Raw genomic sequence first — 23,764 nt, 5'->3', positions numbered from 1 at the left:
GCTACAGTATAGTATTATAGTATTTCAGTGGAATTTAATATGTTGAACTAATACAAGGTGGAAGGAAAATAATGCTTTCAACTTTTTCATTACTAAAAATCTGAAAAGTATAGCATGCATTTTTATTGCGTTCCCCTCCAAGTAGCCGATTATGGGATAAAATTGGTTGGAACCATCAGATTTTGCAGGTTTGTAGGATAGGCTCATAAAACTGCATGAAGAGAGGTGATCTAGCTTAATATTGGGTAAAAACTGGGACTGGGCACTATAACAATTAATACTTCCTTAATACCCACCTATGACCTATGTAACCAATTGTTATAGTTTAAATAGGTTAATTTAGTTAACCCCAACAGGTCCCATACGTTCCTTAGAAAAATAGCTCGATCAAAATAGATGGAGATCACCTTTGAACAGCAATATTGTTTTTGCAGATTCTAAACTGGATTTATGTTTGGACTTTGGTTAATCTTATAGCATATTCTCTGACCTAAAGCACTGAATTGAATTGTAGCTCTTGCTGTATGTTTACAGTCATTACCCTAGTGGAAGGTGAACATCTGCCCCAGTCTCAAGACCTTTGCAGATTTTTGTTAATTAAAAAAAATTCCCATAAGTGCCCAGCTCAAAAATAGAGATGAGCACTTATAGTGTCCATGATTACTGGCAGAAAAAAACCCTCACAAGAATTTTGATTCATCACAACATTAATCAACTTATTCAATATTTTTGCAAGTACCAAAAACTAACAGTATGGCAAGACTGACATTTTTGGCTATTTTACCCACTAATGGTACCAATAAATACCAATATGACTAAACTAATATGATTGAGTGCAAATATTTATGCCGATTAGTGGTGCAATTGCAAACCTTATATTACTAATGTGCTTAATTTATTAAATTAAAAAGCATTCCCTCAGCACGATTCTATCAGCACTGTGTATCAAAATGAGGATAGAATTTTATTCGACAACGTAGCATTATCTATTTAGAGAAAATTGTTACAGATTTTAGCTTTAGCACATTCATCCTTGTTTCCCCACATGGCTAACATGACTTATGATTTAATCTGACTCAGTGGAAAAGCGGATGGCAATCATTTAGTTTTCAGCTAAGCTGAAACCAAAAACACGTGATAGGTACATTTTTGATTTACCATTTTATCTAGGCAAGATGAAAAGCAAAAAAGGGCCATATTTTGGTGCAATCTTGTTGCGACACACTCGCCACCATTAAATAGGGAGGTACAGTTTATCCAATTTGGTACCAATCAGACAGGAGAAAAAAGAAGAAAAAAAAGGCCAACAACTCTACCTTGGTCAGTCTTACAAATCTGAATCCAAACAGACACTGCAAAACTTAGTGTGGTTTAATAGATGCCAATTTCATTTGTTTGTAGTTAAAGACAAAGAACCTGCTCTTCCATATGTACACCCTTCTTTCTAGACCACAATACATAAACATATTTCAGTTTGGCCCAGGCTCTGGTTGTTGAATACTCTATTTATCCCCAATAAACATCAATATTTCTGCCAAATAAATTCAAAACCCTTCTAAAACCACCATAATTTAAATTCAAAACCTACATCAAATAAAAGAATGATCAAAAGAACAAATATAGGAGTAGACATAATTTATGAAAAACCTGGCATATTTTTAAAAAAATATGTAAAGTTTGAAAATAGATTTCTAAAATCTTGCAGCAACCCTGTAAGACACAAGATGAACCAACAAGAAAAATACGAGTAGAAAACAATAAAGAATTTAATATGTGCAAGTCATCAACATCACTGACACTAACAAGAAAAGTCATACATTACCATTTTCTGGCTTCACTTTTTAACTCATTCTCAACATCATGATGAGGATTAAATCATTTCCTGGATTCAGATACTTTGGAACAGTCTGAGTCAGCAACACAGATTAGATTCTAGCAGCATTTAGTGAAATCAAGCACATGAAGCATAGTCTGTTTAATGAGCAGGACCCATGCAGCACAGTGATGGGTTTATATATAATAAACCGTTCTTTTTTATATATATATATATATATATATATATATATATATATAAAGGCACGTGGGTCATATTAAGCAATTTATGACCCAAACTTTAAATCTTTCTGTACAAATCTACACATACAGCATCTTCAGCAAATACCCTTACTGAGAAACACACAACATTGCACAATAAAACTACCCAATTGCTCAACGACATTTGCAGACATTTCCCACAACAATGAGCAGAGAGCTTTTGGACACTTTTTTTGCACGGTGTAATAAAACACAATTAACATTAAAAAGCAATTTCTTTGTGCAGTCCAGCTACAAGAAAATATCCAACACCTTGTAGGCAGTTAGACGTCTGAACGGAGACGGACAAACCTGAATCCAGACCAGCAGAAGGCACTTTTGTTTTGTCTGCGGCGCTTGCATGCGACTCCAGGCACTGCAGGCCTGGACCTCACAGCAGCACAGCAGCAAACCCCTGAATGTTCTCCACTGTTTAAGGCAAAGCTCCCTTAGTTCTGGGTCCACTTTGGCTTTGGGTCAGTCCGCACAGGTTTTGTTGTCCAGGGTAGCGAGTACCTCCGGCCTGAGAGGAACCGTAGGACACTGAGAGACATTTTCGCAGGGAGGAGTCAGCCCCAGGTCGTCTGTGTGAGCTGTGTGAACGGAAAAGTCTGAAGGTACCGGATGTTCTCTGGACGAGGGCAGCGACTGCCCACACGGTGTCAAAGGAGTAGATTCCTGTGTTTGCAACGTAGGTAGTGTTGTATGATCTGGCAGGGGTTGGGTGCATGGCTCAGTGAGTCTTTGCAAACCCTGGATCTGTGTTTTTTGCAGCTGCTCTGCAGTGGGGTAATAAGGCAGGAAAGGCCTCTCAGGCGCACAGGTCCTCATGGCGAGATAAGTGTGCATCAGGAGGTGAGGAAAGCGGGATGTGAAGTATGAGACAAAGTCGTCGGGGATGGAGCCCAGGGTCTCCTGTACCTCGACGGGCAACTCTCGGTAATGATGTTTCTGTTGAGATGAGAGAAATCCTCAAAACTACAGCAGTGAGGAGTAAGATTATTTTAAATTATGCAACAACTGTGCCTCACCTTGTTTCTCATTGCACGCAGAAGGTCTCTGACTGACCCGCCCTTGTAGGAGCGAAACTTCCGCAAATCTACCACAGAGAGAAAAATCAAACCCATTGAGCTTTTTACAAAATAAATCCATTATGGGGTTAAAATGAATAAAAAAGCCCAGAAATCTCAGAGATTTATGCTTTATTACAAGAGAGTTTTTTCAGTGAGTCAGTAATAACTCCATTAAAAGCTAAAAGATTTTCCTCATATAAAAGGTGTACATTTGATTTCATCATGTAAAGTTATTATGGCTCCACTGAGTTCAAAAGGACAATCATCAAGCAGAGACATTAAAAAGTTGAATGCTGTTCTATGGCTCCTTAAACGAGAAATAAACAAATTTGAAAAGGTCTGACAAAAAATATATTTTGTATACTTTTGAGATCATTGGTAAATGATAAACATACAACCCAGTCACTACTTTTTTGCCCTTTTTATGACTTGAAAATAAAATGGTAGTTCTGAAATATTTAATCAAACCACTGTTCTAGGTTTTGAAGTGTGGCACTGCAGACAGAAAGCTGCCTACTTCACAGACTTCTTCTTTCCTGTGACAGGAAACATTCAGTCCCGTCTGTGAGAGCAAATCAAAGAACTACAACACCCAAAATGAAACCGAACCACATGTAAGAGATCAAGGTGCCAAACAACACCACACCAAATAAGGCGACTTCTTTAGAAGACGCTTAATTGCGGTATAGCTTGCACCGTTTAATCAGCCTCATCATACCTGTCTGCAGTGGCACCGTGATGTGCTCTCTCCAGTCACCCTTGACAACAGCCCTCCCTCCTCGCTCCAACTGCCTCACGATTGGTCCGTCCAGCGGCTCCTTTTCTATTCTATCACTCACATCCTGACAGAAAAAAAAAAAAAAAGCATTATTTTAATCTGCAGCAATAATATAAGGCTGAATAAAAGAATCTAATGGATCACTTTGTACTGTGCTCTAATTTTAAACCTTTTTAAAAATACATAACGACCACATAAATACCTTGGGAGATATGTCGATGGCGATGACTTTTGAGGAGATTACACTTATATATTCAGTTTTGTATTAGGAAAAAATGTGCCTTCTACAAAAACTTGAAATGTTTTTGCTAGCATTACCAAAACAATACTAAGTCAGCTGGTATCATCTCTGTTTGACCCTGTACATTAATCTGCATTTATGTAAAATAGTACAATCAGTCTATATATGGTAACAAATGTTGCTGCTTCTCTTCATAGAGTGTGCAGAATTGCAGAACCCTGGTTGTGAAGTCCAGTGTGTGAAAAGAGCCCAAACCTGGAAGAACTGCAACTCCTTCTCCAGAGTCCAGAAGAAAGGATGTTTGAGAACACTTTCAGCTGAAGGTCTTCTCTGGGGATCCATGCTCAACATCTGTTCTATGAGATCTCTGGCAACAATTTCACCTAGGAAGATAAAAAAAAAAACAAAAAAAAACACAAATGTGTTGAGTTAATTATGAAAAGAGAAAATATATATTTTTTGCCATTCTGAGAATTAGCAACAAAAACAAACTACTTTACTCCTCTTGAGTGCATTTCTCACCGTGTTTGTCACCTTGCAGATAGTCGAGGCTGTATCCTCCCAGTAAGATATTTGCCTGCCTCTGTAGAGACTTCCCAAATGGGTGACTTCCCTGAGAAACCACGTAGTAGAAGACACAACCGGCAGAGAAGATATCCACCGCATAGGTCTACAGGGATCACATTAGAAGAGAGACATCACATAGTTTGAGATGGCTTCACAGGAAAACACTAGCATACATTTCAATACTTGTGACAGATGTGCATCCCTGACTCACCGGGTTGTCCTTGAAGTCCTCACTGAGGACCTCTGGAGCAATCCAGCCCTCGGTCCCTGGAACCCCGGACCTTCGACTGAAACTGTGACGTCCCACTGCCAGCTTCTTACACAAGCCGAAGTCGGAGATCATGGCCCGGACTCGGCCGTGTGCGTTCGGCATGGATACCAGAATGTTGTGGGGCTTCAGGTCTCTGTGGACTAGAGGGAGAGGGAAAATTATGTTTCAACAGCAACCAAAGACATGAAGACAGTGAAAGTATTTTAGGTTTTAGAGACATTTACCTATTTTGAGAGAGTGCAGATGGGCTAATCCGGACATGGTTTGCTGCAGAAGCATGACTGGCTCAAGTCCATGACGGTTGAAATCCTTTTTCTCCACATACTAGCAAGAGGAAAGAAAACGATGTTGAAAATAGAATTTAAATTAAAAAAAAAAAAAAGCATTCTGTGGAGAAAACATTTTGATGGGAATTTCTTTCTTCAGGGTGGTGAGATGGTCAGCCTTGGCCTGGATGAGGCTTTTAACTGCAGCCCATTCATTTTTAATAGGGCTGAGGTCAGGGCCTTTATAGAAGTTTAATATTAGCCAACTTTATCCATGGCTAAATTAATTTTGATGTTTTTTGGGTAATTGTCCTGCTGGGATGCAGAGGTGCGTTTAGTTTCAACAAGCTGACAAAAACCATCACCCTCATCTGAACGGAAACTGGCTAACACATTTAGAAGCATCCCAGGAATCACCAAAGGTCAAGTCCATCATACACTGGAATCTGTAAGAACTTTCTACAGTGAAGTGACTTCAACATTACTATAGATTGAGAGGAAGAACAATGTTGCAAGACATTTTATGTCAAATGTGGGTACATTTCAAACCCACAAATTAAGACAAAACAAAAAGACATAAAAATAAACCAGAGTGAAAAAAACAACTAAATATGTGAGAAAGGGAGAGCTTTCCGCAGGGTAATTGTATTAGTTTTTAACACACTTTAACAAGCTAACACATATCAGCATCAACCTGTAATGGAATGGTTGTAGGTTCTATTAGCCATTTTAATACCATTAATATGTTTGTTCAAATAGTGAGAGGGAGAGTGGACAAATTCGTGACAAAGAACAAGTTGGGAAAAAAAAAACAATCATTTGTTTTCTCAAATGCATTGTGGACAGATATAAGATTGTCATTCATGACAGGAAGTTATGTTTCCAATAGCTCCAATCTGGTTGGGGTGTAAAATATTAGTGGTCATTGGTCTTAAAAATGATAAGCTATAGTGGGCAAGCTAGAGGTAGTGCGAGATATTAAACAGGCTTGAGGATAAGTTTATGTTAGCGCAAATCATAGTTGAAGAGAGTATCAAGATTTCCTGAATTTCTCTGAGCATCCTTTGTAATTTATAGAAAAACAGTGACAGTGAAGCTTTCAGGTCTAGGAGCTCTGCCACTGAGCACACGTTTAACAGCACCTTAGGGGTCAGTTGTTGTTCAAGATCAGAATAACTTTATTTAAAAAAAAAAGAAAAAAAACATGATTGATTATTTACCTCCTGAAGCGTGGCAGCACACAGCTCTATGGCGATGTACTGGAACTGGCGGTCCCGCTCGGTGCAGAAGTAACGGATAACATTTGGATGCTCATCAGACTCTCTGAGCAGCTGAACCTCTCGGTCCGCAAAGCTGAAGCACTCTGGGAGGATTCTTTTCACTGCCACTGGACGGTTGTCAAACTGCCCCCTGTTGGAGAAAAAGTGGAAATGTAATACTGTGACGCAAGAGAATATATGAAATTTTACTTTGATTCCCTTACTTATAAACCATAGTTCCCTCAGCACCATGGCCCAGCACCTGTTTGGGGTGGAAGGTAATGTTGCCGACTCTGACCGTAGAGAAGTCTTCCTCTGACAAAAACAGATTTCAAGCAGTGAAAACGAAGCCACAACAAACCAGCTGATGTACAAAAACAGAATTAGAGCCTTACCCCCATCTTCATGCTCATAAATTGAGCTGCCCACCTCAGACACAGATAAGTTGGAGTGGTTGGAGGCACGGGGGGTGATGTTGGGGCTGCTGTGGTCTGAGCAGTCGGAGCGAGTGCGAGCCACGTCCAGGAAGTCACTGTCGGGAGCCAAACCCACGTCTGCAGGGGGGAAAGGCTGCTGCCGCTGGAGTAGCTCCAGCCGCTCCTCCATTTGTCTCTGGAACTCCTGGTGCTGCAGCTGCTGCTGCTTGTGCACGCTCTGTCACAAAAACAACAGAAAACATAAAGGATGCAACAATTACAAAATGTGTTCTTGAACCTTTTTAAGCTATTTGAGATCCAATATATAAACCTGTTATTATATAAAGCTAATAAAAAGTCAGCAGGTACAACTTCCACAGGTTAATGCTGAGGTATTTCCACACTCAAGCACCTTGTCCCCTTATTATTTTCTAATTCGGTACTAAATTAGTTTTGAAACTTTGATATATTTTCTTTAGTCAAATTTAATAAAAAAATCTTCATTGTTGGCACCCCTTACAAAGATGTATAAAAATTCTTTATATATATATATATATTATTTTTTTTGACGCACAAAAATCTTGCACTGAAAAATACAAAAAAATCCAACCATCCATATGTCAAAACAAAGATGTTAAGAAATAATTGGTATAATAAATGTGCTTGCTGCATGGTGGAACAGTTAAGCCTGTAGCAATAAGCAATAACTCATTTAATCAAATGCTAAATTAAGACAACCTCGATAATTTCCGTTTGCATGATGTGTTTTTCTTGTTTCTCTCCCTTTTTCTATCAAAGACTGGATAACAAAAGGCTTCTGTCAGAAGGACAATTTTGTTTTTATTTGTTGTTTCAGGTGTCTTGTTTATTTATTTTGATTCTTTAAAATATCTTCCAGTTTAAGTGTTAAATGTTCATTATAAATTAAATTTTATTGATGTTTGAGAGGGTGTACTTGCATTACTATGCCATAACCATTTTATAACTTAAAAATGGTCTCAAAATAATATTATTGTTTATCGCAATAACTTCTGGGACAATTTATTGTCCAGAAAAATTGGTCATCATGACAGGCCAATTCATGTAGTCAGAACTCTACAGGGTTTATCTGTAGTTATTAGCTACAGCTGTGATAGAAATCCTCTGTAATAAGTACATTTGATGCTTTATAAAAGGTGAGAATTTTTCTTACCTTGGGGTAGATTATAACAAAAGCCACCCAGCCGGCGAGAAGGAAAGTAGAGAAGATGATGGTGGCCATGTCTTTTAGCATGGAGTCCACAGGGGCCTCTGAGCGAGCCGTGCGGCTGCTGGTCCCTGGTTCCTGGATGGAGGTTGAAGGTTGCCTATCATCCATGCCACTGTCATTGACTTTCTGCAGAAAGGAATCAGAGGACCAGGAAAGATGTTAAACAGAAAAAGAGTGCATGGAGGGTCAGGATATTTCCATCACACGTGAGATGACCCGGACCTCCTCTCCTTTCTTATCCGTAGTAGGTGGGATGACGTTGCCTTGGTTACGAGGGAAGTGTTCAGGGAAAGTTTCCAGGATCTTGGTGTGAGCCTCCGGGGGCGTTTCATGGTGACCTGAAACGGAATACGGAAAAAACTTCACAAACAAAGAAACTCAAGTCTAAAGTATCCAAAACACCTACAGAAACAGATTCATTTCAACCAAACAATGAATTTCTTTTTAAAGAAACCAGTTTAAGGAGTGGACACTCCACCCCTCACCACACCAGGTTACAGAGGTGCTGTCAACATAAGAATGTTCTTATGAGAATGCGTTCATAAAGTAGCCTTAAAGCACACATTAAACAAAACTTGTTCTATTCAGCTGCAGTTAATATAAAATAAAAGAGAAAACAGCTACTTTCCATATTTCAAACACAAAGTTATGCTTTAAATTGTCCCATGTTAATAAAAGTCAGCACCATGGATACAGCCAGCAAAACATGAAGGCAGCTGAAAAATGGAAGATAGACTTTTTATTTGAGATTTTCAAAACAGATTAAACAAGCAATGTTAAAGGACAAATTATTGGCGAAACATTTCACTTCTGTTCAGGCTAATATTAACGATACAAAAACATTTCTGCAGTTCCACCAGTCACCCAGTAGATGTCAGGCACCATTAAACTTAAAGCATAAACATTTCTAAGTACTGATTAAGTCTTTGGTTAAGCGTGCCGACATCAAAACTTGTTTAGGAAAGTGGATTTTTAAACCATTATGACATCAAATCTCTTTTTCTTCTCCCAGCTTCAACCTAAAAAGATTCTAACGGCTGTGATTTGTTTTGTGCCGTACCTATGAGAAGTAGATAGTTCCTCATAAAATTGATCCGGTTTCGCTCTCGGAGGCCAGCGTTGAATTTCACACTTGTGCTGGGAGTGATTACACACTCCTTATCCTCCTCTGTCTCCTGGCTATCGGGGCCTTCCAGCAGGGGGAAGGTGCTTCCACGAGGCTAAAGACAAACACACACTTCCTGTTATCAGACGCCTCATGAGCTTCTATAAAAAGGAAGTCTGTAGAAATAGCAGCTTCCTACTTCAAACAATCAAGTCTTCAAGGTTTATTAACCAAGAAAGAGTAAATAAAAACCTTGACAGAAATCCAACTTAATGCAAATATATAAAGACTGATTTAAAATAATCTAAATCATGTCCATGCTGTTCACGTGATCAATGTTGTACTTGATTTAATATGCAGATTGTGCTCACCACCACTGTGACTCCATCATGCACCAGAGACGGTGATGCATACAGGCTAGTCGAGTATTTGCCCACATATAAAGTGGCCCTGAAAAGAACAAAAATAAAAACCGTCAGTTAAACCTGTTACTTCATGGCCAAAAACATTTCAACATGTTTGACAATAAACTGTGCAGTGACACAGATAAAATCTTGTCAAGCCAAATGACAAGGCTAAAACAATTCAGAGAAAACCAACAAGTCCTGGTTTTACTTTTCAGCTTTTCCCTCCAGGCTTTTGGAGCTTTATTTCCGCAGAAAAAATAAGGATTTACTTCATTTTGAAAAGAGGCCTCTAGAAGCTCCAATTCCAGCCAAAGAAGTGATTTTTCAACCAGACATTTTCCTTCCACTTAACATTTTATGAATTTAATTAATACAAGACTGATCAGCCAGCTTTTTAGCTACATTACATAGATTATTTATTCATCGCTGAACATATATGTAAAATGGAACTAAATACATAAGGAAATACAGAAGATAAAATGTAAAAAAAAATCTAAGGCAAATTAAGCTTTTCCTTACATAAATTTATTTTTGGGTTTTTTCTCTTTTGGAAACGGATATTTCCATTGGGTTATCCGTCCGACCTCTCCGGACATGAAAGTGAGGTACCGCAGTGTTTCCACGGCGACGTTGGTGTGGGGAACTTTGCGAAGACCCTCCCGCTGCCAGATGTACATCGCCACCACAGGAGAATTGTAGTTCTGCATCCACTGAACGTCTCCCGTCTCACTGTCCACGGTCACCACGAGGCCATCGCCGTTTGAGACAAAATGAGCCATTTCTGTGGAGGGAATAACGAGATGCAATTAGCATACCCAGTGTATTACAGAGTTAAGCTAGCAACGAGCATGCTTGAGTAGGAATCTTACTGTATTTCATGTCATCATCAGGGAGGGTGGAGGCATAGTCCGAATAAGTGGCATTCCAGCGCAGCTCTCTGTTTTTTGTGTCGTACATGGTGATGGTGTACTCTAACAAAAACAGAAACATGCATGGTTACATAAGCAACACACACTGCAGGGTTTCAGTGTCAGTTTTACTAGAAAACTGCAAAGCTGAATTGTGTAAAATTTCCTTAACAATGCTCAACAAAAGCTAATGTGAGCTTTCAACTTGAAAACACTCTTAGCCCCTTAAAATTTAAGGAGATAATTATTGGTGAGGTAGTTGTCTTGTTTGGAAGTTAAATAAATTGGCTGCACTAATGAGTAATGACTATATAACAGTCTCACCAAAAAAAGGTAATAAATAAAACCTTCTGGTAAACTCGATTAAATCTTGTGTGTCATAGATTCTGGTTAGAATTAAAAAAAAACAAACAAAAACAACAGCTGAGCTAGTTTTGTTTTTACCCGTTCGTCCCAGATAGAGAAGGGATGAAGACGGACAGAGCATTTCAGCGAACGATGACGTCAGTGTCTGCTGTTTTTCACCTGTTAGCAAATCCACCACATACCACAAGTCCTGCTTTTTACCTGCAGGAGAGCACATAGACAAACACACACAGGAAACTGATTAGTTGGGTGATTTCAGCTTTAAAACTGCACCCGGCGATAGCAGTCTTACAAAACATTTTGTCGTGTTACAAACTTCAATGTACTTTGTTGGGATTTTATGCAGTCAACCAACAAAGTAAGAAAATAGTTTGTGTTCAGCCCCATTTAGTCTGATGGACCTAAATGAATGCCGATTAGTAAACTGATTCCACCTGTGCTCAATTTAATCTCGGTATAAATGCAGGTATTATTTGAAAGCTTGTTAGAGAACAAAGAGCATCCTGGAGACCAAAGATCACAGCAGGCAGGCCAGGGAAAAGTTTAACACTGGGTTAGAAAACAAAAACAGAAGCTGGTGAAAGCTGATAAGATAGGTGGCAATATAATAAAAAGGAAACACTGGAAACAAAACCTGTTGCTGGCTGCAAAATACTTAAGTTGGTGAAGCCTTCCATTTAATGTGACTGAGTCTAATCAATTTTGCAAAGAAAAATAGGTAAAAATGCCCCAACAGGCAGAGACATGCCCCAAACAGCAAGCCTTTTAAAATACTGCTGGTCCTCAATAAAACACATTGAGGTTTGTGGTTCTAATGCATTCAAATGTGAAATTGTCCCACTTGTGAAAAAAACCCATTTATAGCTTCCCTGCCAACAGAACTGTTAATCTGATTAAATGAGGCACTTTTTACAAGACCAGTTATTCAAAATAACCTGCGACCGTTTAACCTTAATGTTAATGAGTTTTATCACTCCATAGTGAGGTAGATAGTCCTTCAAAGTTTTGCATTTACACTTTACACAGTAGTTTCACAAAATGTGAAGCCACACACATGAAAAGTAGTTATCTATTAAAGTATTCAACCAGCAACAGTTTGCATCTATATAATTAAATGCCTGACTGATGATGATAATAAGCAGGCAAATGTGACTAGCTTTTGTTCAAACAATGGTAGATCAACGTTCCTTCGTTAACACTTAAAAATTTAAAAGAGCTGAGGCTGTAGATTTAGTGGAACCAGAAGACAATGTGTTGTATTCTGCTGACACCAGATAACACCCACTCCTTTATGAAAGGAACACAGGCGGATCTACAAACGTGTATGCGTATGCCATGACCACAGTGTGGCCAACTCAAAGAGAAATTTATGATTGGGTCTTACCCATGTAGAGGATTCCATCAGAACTGCGACATGGTGAGGCTTGGACCAACTCAGGGATGGTGAAAGGTAGTTTCTGTTACAACAAAAAGCCTCAGATAAACCTTGTGGTTTTAAGGATTAACAACAAAATATAGCACCACGTAGTATAAACAACCACAGCTGCAAACTCATAATGAGAAAGCATGACTATTTTTCTACCGAACAAGGAACTGAGTGGTGGATCATACCAAAGACGGAAGATTAAAATGCTTTGACAAAACGCATTTCCTTTTACCGTGAGGCCTTCGTTGTTCTTTCCACCCAGAGAGTACAGGCTGCCGTCGTTGGGGTCCGGCAGAAACGCTGGTCTGGTGAGAAGAGTAAAGGCAACGAGTTTATTGTTAAGTCACAGGTCGAGCTCAACATGTGGCAATACTGAATAGCATATACTGTCTTTTGCTACATAGAGATAAGATACAGTAGAACACAGTGTCTTGTAAAAGTATTCTAAAAATTGTAAACTTTTATCGCATTTTGCCACTTTACGGCCATAAATGTGACTGACCAGCACAACATGAACTGGAACAACCAGAGATTTTGTGTCATTTTTTTAAACCAATAAACATCTAAAAAGTTGAATGACTTAAACTCAGTCAGCTCAGACTATCAGACAATTTTCAAGTCTTGCAGCTTTGGTTGCATGCTTAGAGTAGTTGTCCTGTTGAAAAGCAACCTCCACCACAGCCTGAAGTCTTTTTCAGTCATGGTGGTTTGTTTTCCCCAAGGATTTTTCTGCATGTTTCACTGTGGGAATGGAAGCTTAAACCAAACCGCTGAGGCCTTCACAGAACACCTGGATTTATTCTGAAGCTAAATTACCTCCCTGTTAATTAGATGGCTTTTAAAGACAATTGGTTGCACTGCATTTTATTTATTCCCAATCTAAATGCTGGCTATCTTAAAAAAATATTTTGTATCTTATGTGACAAACTTTGAGAACAGCCAGTACGTTTAAGGGGTGTGAACACTTTTGCAAAACACTGACTTGTATCAAACAAAAGAAAGAAAAAAAAAGATAACTTGGATACGTACTCTGCTACATGTGTCGGGACCTGAAGAACTGGATCTGTGAGGACACAAAGACGATAGTCAGGACTGACAAGAATATCATCCGGCAGACGAAAACATGGCCAGCGGCCGTTGAGTAAGTGAGCGACATGAACGCTGGAGACGTCGGACTGCAAAGGACACAAAGTCCAAATGGACATGCAAGCCCCAGTGGCAAACATGAAGGGCAAACAGATAAGCTGTCTGTGAGTAAATCAGGCATGACACACCAGCAATGAGAACAAGAATAACAATCATTCAATGTGATCGCAACATCCGACTGACCTATCCTAGTATAAATGCATGGAATAAAGTCTTGCTAAAAGTTGTCCTCAACAAAAAAAGATAATAATCTTGTTGGGAGGAGCCTACATAAGATTTCTTCCATCTTTCAACGGGGTTACCAAACCAGTCAAACCCCAACCCTGAAGTGTCTGTTGCAAAAAGACAAACATACAAGTCCCACCAGTGTGAACAAACTGGGTGTGGAGCAGGTGGAGCTGTAAGGTGTCCACAATGGGACGGGTTAGGTGTGAGATAATCCAAAGATGTTAAATAACCGTTTTATTCAGTTAACATTAGTCTTCAGCAAATGTTTGAGGGTTAAATCTGACTGGCTGAAATATAAATACATGTCTGCAAAGAGAGAAGCGAGCAGCATTATGACAGGTTTGATATTAAACTGCACTGTTCAGTATTGACAAAGGTGGAAGATTTCTGCTTCCCTCTCATCGTTTCCTGACTGAAATGCAACAGGTGTGTGCAAAGCCTGGTGAAATTTATATTCAGTAGCTGTTCCAGGAAAACAGATGATGCGGAGGAGGCAGCCTCTGCCTCATCATCGCAGATTTGGTTATTGAGTAGAGCCAGGCAGGATTAACAAGCACAAACTAAATTTGTTTTTACCTAAAAAGTCAAGCCTAAAATAAATCCACAAAAATAGGAGAATACACACTTAAAATTGTGAGTTCATAGACAAACACCCCTAAAATCTTTCTTTTGCTAGTTTTCTAAGCCTCCTTAATGCAATTCCAAAGCATACAGAGCCTTACGATGGTAACCATGGTGCGGGTCATGAGTGCAGGTGACACTACAAAGTTGCTGATCCCGGCCCACTCAGACCTTGATTAGAGGCAGCATTTCCCTCTTTCTCCGTTAATAATTACCCGCTTCCCAATGCCAAGAGAACCTGAATGAACAGCTTCTTCTAGTACTGTCTAAAAACAAGACTTGACCACACAATAAAAATAGGAATAATAAATCTAGGCACCAAGGCAGTAGATGCGGCTCTGGAAAACTTAAGAGACCACTTAAAATGATCAGTTTCTCTGGTTTTACTTATAGATATGTGTTTGAGTAAAATGAACATTGTCATTTTATTCTATAAACTACAGACAGCCTGTCTCTGAAATTTCGAGCAAAAATTTAGTATTTATTTGCAGAAAATGAGAGATGGTCACAATAATGAAAAAGATGCAGTGCTTTCAGACCTCAAATAATGCAAAGAAAACAAGTTCATATTCATTTAGAAACAACAATGATAATGTTTTTACTCAGGAAGAGTTCAGAAATCAACATTTGGTGGAATAACCATGAGGTCTCTTAATTTTTTTCAGGGCTGTAAATATGTTTTTAAAGGAATACAATTGATTTGACACACAACGACAAACTCTGTTTTTAGATTCCAGGTGTATGAGGCATTAGAAAGTCCTAATTACCCTGGCTAGACCAGATGATCCAGGGAGTGATACTAATTACATTGCATAAAAAAGTTCAGGTGTAGACATGCTGTAAGGACGATTCACATTAGCTAAATACAATAAAATGTTGCCTACAATGTGATCAATTTATTGCTTTACTGCAATGAAAGCTGCATCCCAACAAAGCAAAACAAGGATTCCACTGTTTTCAACCGGGCATCAGGACAACAATTGTACTTTGTGCATGAAATGCGGTATGAATAACAAGGAGAAGAGCATACAAACACTTTAACTTGACACCAGTCGTCTCCTCTTACCTTCTTTCAGAGTCCACTTGATAGAGCCAGACTTTTTGCTAACAGCATGCAGGTTTCCATCCAGTGTGGACACAAAGAGCAGGCTTTCAGGAAGGGCAACTGTGCTAGCGCTGCAAAATCCCTACAAAAACAGAAAACATCTCAAATAAATGATCATCATGCAACACTGGCAGGATGTCTGGTTCTTAACCAGTAGATGTGTTTATGCATGCATCCTGCCATTTAAACCACCAGGTTAGGTTAGAACATGTGCGCCTGCATTTGGGCAGTGGATAAGTCTGCAATTGCTCAACTATTACTCAGCGTCACACACAGCAAACAGTATCAAAATGTTGAAATAATCATGTAATGATCTGAAGACACCTGGCTCAGGATAATAGACTTGTGTTAGCTAGTCTACTGAGCTGCTGCAAGCCTTAACTAGCAAACTAGCAAAGGGTGGCAATGGAGAGGAAAATTTAACATGCTGAACTCATTTAATCTCTATTCACATGGTGTGTACATTAATCTTGGACTTGAGATTCTGAATAACGTACTCACAAAAATATATTGAACAAGCATTTTTTGAGTACAATATTAAACCTTATTAACCATTCTCCTTTTCACAGAGTAATTTTAGTTGTATAACAAGCTGATATTAGCTGGTCAATCAGTCAGACTGCCAGCATGGGTGGAGACTGTTCAATGGACTGGCCCCTATTAGCTTTCCAACTGTAGTTAAAAACAATGTCACTTAAGAGTTGGGAGTGGGGCCACTTTAGTTTCCATAACATGTTTGTGTGTTTATCACTACTGCAAATATAAGCAGCAGAACTTGGCAATGTGCAGAAGGGGCAGTGCTCCACAATAGCCTCCGAAAACTTTATTCACTCCTGAATTTTCTCTTGTTCCTTAAAAAGTACTTTAATAGGGGGCCTATTCTCGAACAAACGTCTATAAAAAGCACGTTTGTTGCATTTCTTTTCACAAAATCTTTCTCGGATGATCAGATTTCACCTGCTCAGTTCTGCCTATTTTCAGCTCCTTTTACAATTAGCCGTTTTAAGGCTCTTTCACATTAAATCAAAATGAGTTGCTGCTGGCCACACCTCCCAACTCTATGTTTACACCTGCACACTTCCTGTGTTCCAGTTATACTAGGAACTGGAAACTTCTGATTTCCCAGTTGGAAAAATCTACCGGGAAGTCGGATTTCCAGCTGAGAAAAGGGAGAAGCTCTTAAGGCCTAGTTTCCTAGCCGACTTGTAAGGTTGACTTCGTGTTTCAATATGGCTGCTTCTTACATCTACAGTGGTAAGATGTGGAGGAAACATGTTTATTTCGCAAGACACACATGTAGAAGTGTGTCTAATACTAATGTTACATATGCAACCTGCAACTCCAAAATTAACTCATTAAAAGTGTTTTTTGTTATGGAAAGAAAAGCTTAAAATGCTACTACGGTACTGCAAACAATGTTTCTGAGTGTTGCCATGGTGAAATTCCAGCCTGTCAACTAGAACGCCATTTCCTCAGGTCTGACATCAAACCCAGCTCCAAGTTACAACTTCCGAGGTAATTGGAAGGCAGCACTAATACATGTGAAAATGGCTGCAAACTGTTGCACAATGATACAATGGGACATCTTTGACCCCGAGTCATACCCAGAAGCAAACAGAAATGGAGCTTCCTGCACAACCATCAAGGACGCAGCAACAGTAAGTTATCAATAAAACACTTGTCTTTTCCAGCAGCCATTGCACAGCGCATACAGCGGTAAAACCAGCTGACCAGACTTGCTGGAATTCCACCTGGGCTGGCATCAATTTGGGTTGCTAGGTAACAATAATCATACACCAAACTTATTGCCAGCAAATGGTTAGGTGTTTTTATTTATTTTTTTTAGCGCTTTGACTGTTTCTAGAAGCCATAGAGACCCATAAAGGTACTTGTACAAACAGTAAATTTTGCACAATATGTCCCCCTATATAATATAAGAACAAAAATGTTTGTGTTTTGATTTTGACTTCTCTGTCACAGGAAATCTAAGCAGCGGAAGCTGTGCTCATTTGCCTGTTAAACCACAGCAATATTGATAAAAGGCATTACCTATAAAGAGCTTCCTGGACAACTGAAAATAGCTTCCTCAGAGAAATTATCCTGACTAAGGGAAGTATGCTTTTACATCTATTTATTGGTCCCAGAACATGTAGTTACCCCAAAACTGGACAGTTCCACAACTTCTAAAGCAGCTAGATTTTCACAACGGGGAGAATCATGTAATGCACCACTGCATCCCCTCAGGATCACCTGATCAATCTGTGCAAAAGGAGCAAAAAGACATGCAGTGTTTGGTTTGACAGAGTGGAAGGTTTCTAACACATTGTGTCTCCAGCTTTACTGTTCAAACATACTATAATGGTATAGATGGTTGGTAAATCCTTACAGGGTAAAAGTTGCATTCCTGCCTTCCAGTAGATCTTGTAACGTTGGTTTTGCCTTTTGAAATGTATCTAAGGACTTCGCCAAAGGAGCTCTTCAAGTTTAGCACACACAGCTGAATAGTGGGCTGGCAGCCCAGATGGGCACTCCTCTCTCCAAACCCTTCAACGCCTACTCACATACAAGTGACACTGGAGCGCACATGGCACCAGGGCCAGGGTCTGCCTCAGATGGAGCCCTATCTGGACCAAATAGACCACCACTAACAGTCACAGAAAGGGGTCTAATCTAAATGCAGGAGTCTTCTTTCAGCCAGCTGACTAGCAGTGTGCAGATTTCTCCTGCATCTTATTAAGACATGGGAACAATATGCTGAGAAATTTTGTGGTTTCGGAAGTGTATCTTTTTAAAGCCTCAGAAGCAGAAATTAGCTAATGGCTCCTCCAGTCAGGAGTTTGACAAACACAGTCTGCTTACCAAACCACTAATATTCAATAAGGTCAATCAGATCGTCCTTTTGATATTTTAAGATGTATTTTTAGAATTCTGAATTTTTTTTTTTGAAAAATAAAAAATGTTTTTAAAGTAACAGAACCAGCAGGGTTTCCATCCATCCAGCCTTTAATGCACGTGCAATGAAGAACACGTTGAACCACTACTGCAGTTTGTCTCCACCTTCAGTGACACAGCCTACCATTCCTCTGTAAACACCGTCAGTGACCAGTGGCAGACACCCTTTAAAGGCCATTTCACAATAAGCTGTGTACTCTAGTTATTCATCACACTGTTCTGAAACTTCTAGCACCAAAATGAACAGAAACTAAGACAAAGAAAAACAACTGAAGGTTTCAGATCATCTGCAGAGAGAAAAGATATCGTTCGACTCTGGCCCTAAGTTCTCTCCCCGTGGTCTCATCCATCCTTTATGAGCATGCGTGTCAATAATATGCACCTGCAACTGTTCCCACTGGGCCTCAACCTCACAAAGCACCGTACAAGCGTGCTGGGAAGAGTCATAACTAATCTGTTCTCGCCCCCCTCGTAACCTCTAGCAGCTCTCTTGGTTTCACAAACAAATGAGTTCCCAAACATCTGCTGGCCCTCTAGGTTTGCATGGACACCAACATTTAGCAGCTGATGCATATGTTGAAGTGTTGCATATCAGCGACATCTGCTTCACAGTTTCTCTGCTCAAAATGGATGTGATTTACAAAAGCAACGGTTAAAATAATGCACACCCTTCCATTTCCTCATTCTGTGCGTTACACAGAAATAGCATTGCAAAATAAGGGTTGCATAATACTTGCAAACTGGGTATTAAAAAAACTCTTCACTCTTGTTCCTAAATCTAAATTTTCAACCTTTTTTTAACTGAGGTCAGCTTCAAAAGGGACTTCAATGCTTGTGTTATCACCGGCAGCGGTCAGCGGAGGGTCACCGCGCCTCGCAGCCTGCTGCTTGGCAAACCAAACCGAACATAGAGCCGCTCAGAACTGTCGGCTTTCTCTTCAAGTTACAACAAACATTTTAAAAGAGCATGAAAAAAAGCCTTGTGGTCAAAGTATGAAACGGCAACAACAAAAACATCAGGGTAAAAAGTGAATTTCTTGTAGAAGCAATCACATTGTCTGCTGCCATCAGCAATTTCTGCAGCTTGCCTGTGTGCAGAACAAACCAACACAGGAACCAAGAAAAAAAATATATTTTCACACATCTGTGTATGTGTCATGGGAAGTGCATAACTAATCAACAAATATGTCAAATTATACATCCTTCTTCTGTAAAGAACACCATAGCCATTTCATAAGAGTAGGATCAGATATTTATTGCTAGACATCTCAACAGCAACAATAAAAAGGAATTAGGATGCTATAATATTTCTAAAATGACAAGTCACATCTTTATAGAGAACTTTCGGGGTTTTGCTACAAAGAAAGCAATACCACGTGTTGGCAGACTCAGATAAAGCACAGCCATTTCCATTACATCTACTTTTTCTTTAGATGTAGCAATTCAAAATATGTTTGCACTGAACAGAAAGTGTGTAAAATTGACCTCTTTGTAGTTTCGAGCAATTATAAACTTACATCATTTATTACGCCCGTCAACCATTAAATTAAGTTTGTGTAAGTATAACGCACAAAGGAGTCACTGATGTGTCATGCTTTTAAAGAAAGAAATGTGTCAACTGTGACATAAAACACTGTCAAAAAGAACTTTTCTTCTCTAGAAATCCCATGAAGTTTCTCTCAGAATATATAGTTGGACTATCATTTGTCACCCACACTACACCTGCTTACTCTAATAGGCTAAGAGAAGAACCCGAGACATGACAAGGGATTATAAAGCCACTTTAATCTGCTTCTTAGTTGAGCTGGTTTACTCATGTAGCAGTGAAGGGTCTCAGCCTCGGGGCTTTTAAGGTTTTGGCTCATTTTAAACATGTTAATTACTTTTGATCAAGATTAAAGCCAAGATAGCAGATTATCAATGCTTTATTCCAACCATCAAAAACCAAGGTGTTAATGTACTTTACAGAGCATATACCCAATATGATATTACTTTGATTTGCATGAACTTATAAATGGTTTTTGAAAATGGTCACAGGTCCATTGTCTGTTATGGATTCAGTCCTCGTAAACAGACGGTATACACACCATCAAGGTTTCAAAGTATGAATGACCAGGGCTTTATAGGGTTCTAAATTATTTAAATCTAACCTCAAGTGTACACAACTACATACCACAGATTCCACCAATTCATTATTTATTGAACACTCAAAACAAGGCACTTGTTATGTATATTTCCAAAAATTTAAATGCCTGAAAAAACAATGTAACAGTGTAATGCCCTAATATAATTAAAAATTCTGAAATTAGGGGGGGTAAAAACTTTAAAACTACATGATTATTAAGAGTTGCACTGTTTGGGTTTTTATGGCTGGCACCAATTTTTAATTGACTTTAATTAAGGACTTTGGATTCTTTAATTATACCTTAATATAGACAGACTTTCTGGTGAAACAGTACCATATTAAAGTTTCCCTAAGAAGTCACTATGTGCTACTTTTACAACGAGCATCCCTCAAAAACACCAAAACATCCTTCAGGAGTACAACTGTGCCTTGTGCACATGCATCAAGTTGTTGAATTCAAGTGTTGAGATAAGCAAGCCTTTGAAACATCATATTGACATCTGTACACAATTAATGTTGTAATCGGACTCAAAATTACCTAAAATTTTCTTAGTCCTAATCAGCAAATGGGCTTTACTGGATTTAAAAGTAGGGGTAAACTTTTGATATCCACTGTTTGTGTTAGTTGAGGGTAATTGTGTCCAGTAATACTGAAACTATAGTCAAAAATCTGTACACAAAATCTTGCATCTGTTATCAAAAAGGAACCTATCAAAAGTTCAACCCTTGACTGCGTATTTTTACCATCACATGGTGTTGGGCTGTCAAGTCTATTCTAAGCTGAACTGAGTTTGGTTGTTGATCACTGCAAAGAAACAAAGAAAAATTTAGATTGTGACGACATCACAACTGCATATGTTTCTAATATCACGCAGCCTTAATAACAACTAAATAAAGCACAATGCAGTATTAGTGAGTGGTAAAAAAATTAATGTGATGTGTTACAAATCTGAAATTGTACAGACATAAGGACAAATGGTTTCCCGTAATTTCCTGGAACTCGACAGATAAAAAAACAAACGTATCTACGCAGGTTGTAATGCGTCAAATGAGTTTATTTTAGACCCCAAAACTTGTCAAATGAATAGTTTAGCAAGCTAGCTAACGTTCGTATGTAGCTAACCGCTGTCAACATGCAGCATATGGACTGAATTTTAGCTTCATTGAAGCACAAACATTTTTATTAAAACGTCCCAAAGTAGAAAAAAAATAATCCCACTATAAGTTATACTTGTTGTTTAGTCGACAATAATAACCTCATTCCGTCTAAGTTAGTTTATTCAGCAAGCTTTCTTACCTTTTGGGGACCAGCGTAGAAAAACAAGGCTAAAATGCAGCACAGTAGAGCCCGTTTTCGCACTGGCCAGTCCATGTCAGCATCGGGTCTCAAACCGGGACAGACTGACTGGGTGGTCCAGGGCGGCTGGTCGCTACATAGAAAATTCGTTTCGGACTTCCACAGACAGATGGGTCGAAATGTTTGCTACAGCTTTGGTAGAGATGCTTCTTCCTGAAATTACCACTGCGGAGGTTGGACTTTTGGATTCATATCCACAGGAGTGGAGGAGGGGGAACGCTATAGGCCTCTCAGCCAATGAAAACACGCCTCCACACACCGGATGTGCTATAAAAAACGCAGCATTTACATCCGGAGCCATTTTATTCCTCAAGAGCATGCGCTGCAGTTGTCATGTGCTGCTTTAGCTGAACCCTATATTTTGCAATAACTGATCTTAAGTATGTCTCTTCAGCTACTTGCATTCATATTGGGTATTAAAGCTGATGTGACGTGAATTCAAGCTTGAACAAATTACACGTACTCGCTTTGTAAATGAGCACGAGCAGCTCACGTGGCAGCAGCGTGGGCAGGCCGTGAAACACGAAGGTAAGATTTGGATACACGCTTTTTAGGTGTTTTCACAAAACGGGGAAAATTACAGTTCATATCACGAGTGATGATATTTTGCGTGTTAGACTTCTGATATAATAATGAAGTCAATCTTTAACATCTGACATGGTTCTACTAAGAAAAGCCTGTACTCCGTCCCAATAACTAAAAACACTGAAGAATATGTGTATTCTTGCAGGAGCTGAAACCACAGATTAACAAAATAACATGGTAAGTAATGCTTATAACTCATGAATCATAATTGTCATAGGTGACTTAGGTGTTGACTTTTATTTTTCTTACAGGTTGTGGCTCATCAAATGGAAGGTGACTAGCCTGGAACTGAAGCAAGTTTCCAGTGTTTCACATAACTTTACAATGCATATTCATAATAAAGAAAAACATTCCCGTTTACCTTTGTCTGAATTTGATTTCTTTAAACCAATTTTTGCACTTTTTGAACTGGAATGGCCCCTTCCTTAGCCACTTCCAGTAGTGAAAATAAGTGCTACATTATAGTCTTGTCATAACTGGGGTTTCTTGGCATTTTCTACCAAGATGCTCTTTTAAAGCAAGACACAAATGTAAAAGTTGCATAATCTCTACAAATGGAGAAAATTCTTTGATTTGATTCAAGAATATTTTATTGTCCTGCCACCTTGCTTGTTTGTGGTATGAGATTTGGACTTGGGTCCCAGATTAAGAAATTTACTACATAAAAAAAATAATGTAATTGTGATATGTATGTGAATAAAATAAAGCAACTTATTAAATGGCATTTACAATTAAGAACCCAATCAACACCACTAAATGAAGCTCAATGGTAGAAATAAATAATTTCTTACCAAGGCAGGGAGTTTCAGAATGTTAACTTTTAGATCTGTAATTTTTCTCCTGTAGCAATTAAGCTTAAAGTAAAAATTGCTGATAAAGATTAGGCCCAATCTTTTTCCATCAGTTTTTAGATTTGGGGATGGTTTAAGTCTAAATTTGATTGGCAACCATAAACATATCAAAGTAATCTATGGTGTTGTGAGATGGTACAGTTCCACTTAAAGTTCACATTCATACATTGAATATCATTTTACTTTTTGGGGCTCTAAATGTTTTCAACGGTCTTTTTTGGGTGTCATAATGCAACAAGTTATTACAATGATTTAAAAAAAAACTGCACAAGTTTTACTTCTTTTTCTCTACTCCACATGGATATCTGCAGTATACTTGCAGATGTCCAGGAATTACTCCTAAATGCATGCATTTTATATCCCTCAAGAAGCTTCTTGTATAATGGTGC

The 23,764-nt window shown here is 38.8% G+C and overlaps 1 protein-coding gene and 1 long non-coding RNA gene across 2 annotated transcripts; one reads left to right on the top strand and one right to left on the bottom strand.

Moving 5' to 3' along the window:
• Positions 1 to 1,742: 1,742 nt before the first annotated feature.
• ern1 (endoplasmic reticulum to nucleus signaling 1) lies at positions 1,743 to 22,132 on the bottom strand. Its single transcript, XM_028042002.1, has 22 exons — positions 21,880 to 22,132; positions 15,467 to 15,587; positions 13,435 to 13,468; positions 12,638 to 12,710; positions 12,364 to 12,436; positions 11,058 to 11,180; positions 10,575 to 10,676; positions 10,225 to 10,486; positions 9,670 to 9,748; positions 9,254 to 9,413; positions 8,416 to 8,531; positions 8,137 to 8,319; positions 6,924 to 7,182; positions 6,753 to 6,843; positions 6,490 to 6,679; positions 5,228 to 5,327; positions 4,944 to 5,143; positions 4,688 to 4,835; positions 4,421 to 4,548; positions 3,865 to 3,988; positions 3,105 to 3,172; positions 1,743 to 3,024 (listed from the first exon to the last, which is right to left on the bottom strand). Exons 1-22 carry the CDS (start codon positions 21,952 to 21,954, stop codon positions 2,551 to 2,553), a joined length of 3,183 nt encoding a protein of 1,060 aa, XP_027897803.1. The 5' UTR covers positions 21,955 to 22,132; the 3' UTR covers positions 1,743 to 2,550.
• An 87-nt stretch (positions 22,133 to 22,219) lies between these two features.
• Positions 22,220 to 23,248, top strand: LOC114160030 (uncharacterized). Its single transcript, XR_003598703.1, has 3 exons — positions 22,220 to 22,467; positions 22,670 to 22,701; positions 22,776 to 23,248. It is a non-coding gene; the product is annotated as an uncharacterized LOC114160030 (long non-coding RNA).
• The last annotated feature ends 516 nt before the right edge of the window (positions 23,249 to 23,764 follow it).

The sequence above is a fragment of the Xiphophorus couchianus genome, chromosome 16 (assembly GCF_001444195.1).
Source record: "Xiphophorus couchianus chromosome 16, X_couchianus-1.0, whole genome shotgun sequence".
NCBI lineage: Eukaryota > Metazoa > Chordata > Actinopteri > Cyprinodontiformes > Poeciliidae > Xiphophorus > Xiphophorus couchianus.
The sequence above is the reverse complement of the archived record's forward strand: the minus strand, read 5'-3'. Positions and strand labels throughout refer to the sequence as shown.

Bases quoted from the DNA above. Each gene is read 5' to 3' on its own strand.
- ern1 (XM_028042002.1), bottom strand. From the start codon at position 21,954: ATGGACTGGCCAGTGCGAAAACGGGCTCTACTGTGCTGCATTTTAGCC. The intron at 7,183-8,136 runs GTAAGAAAAATT...TTTTTGTGACAG, and splicing joins TTGTTATAATCTACCCCAAG to AGCGTGCACAAGCAGCAGCA. The intron at 3,025-3,104 runs GTGAGGCACAGT...TCATCTCAACAG, and splicing joins TGCGTGCAATGAGAAACAAG to AAACATCATTACCGAGAGTT.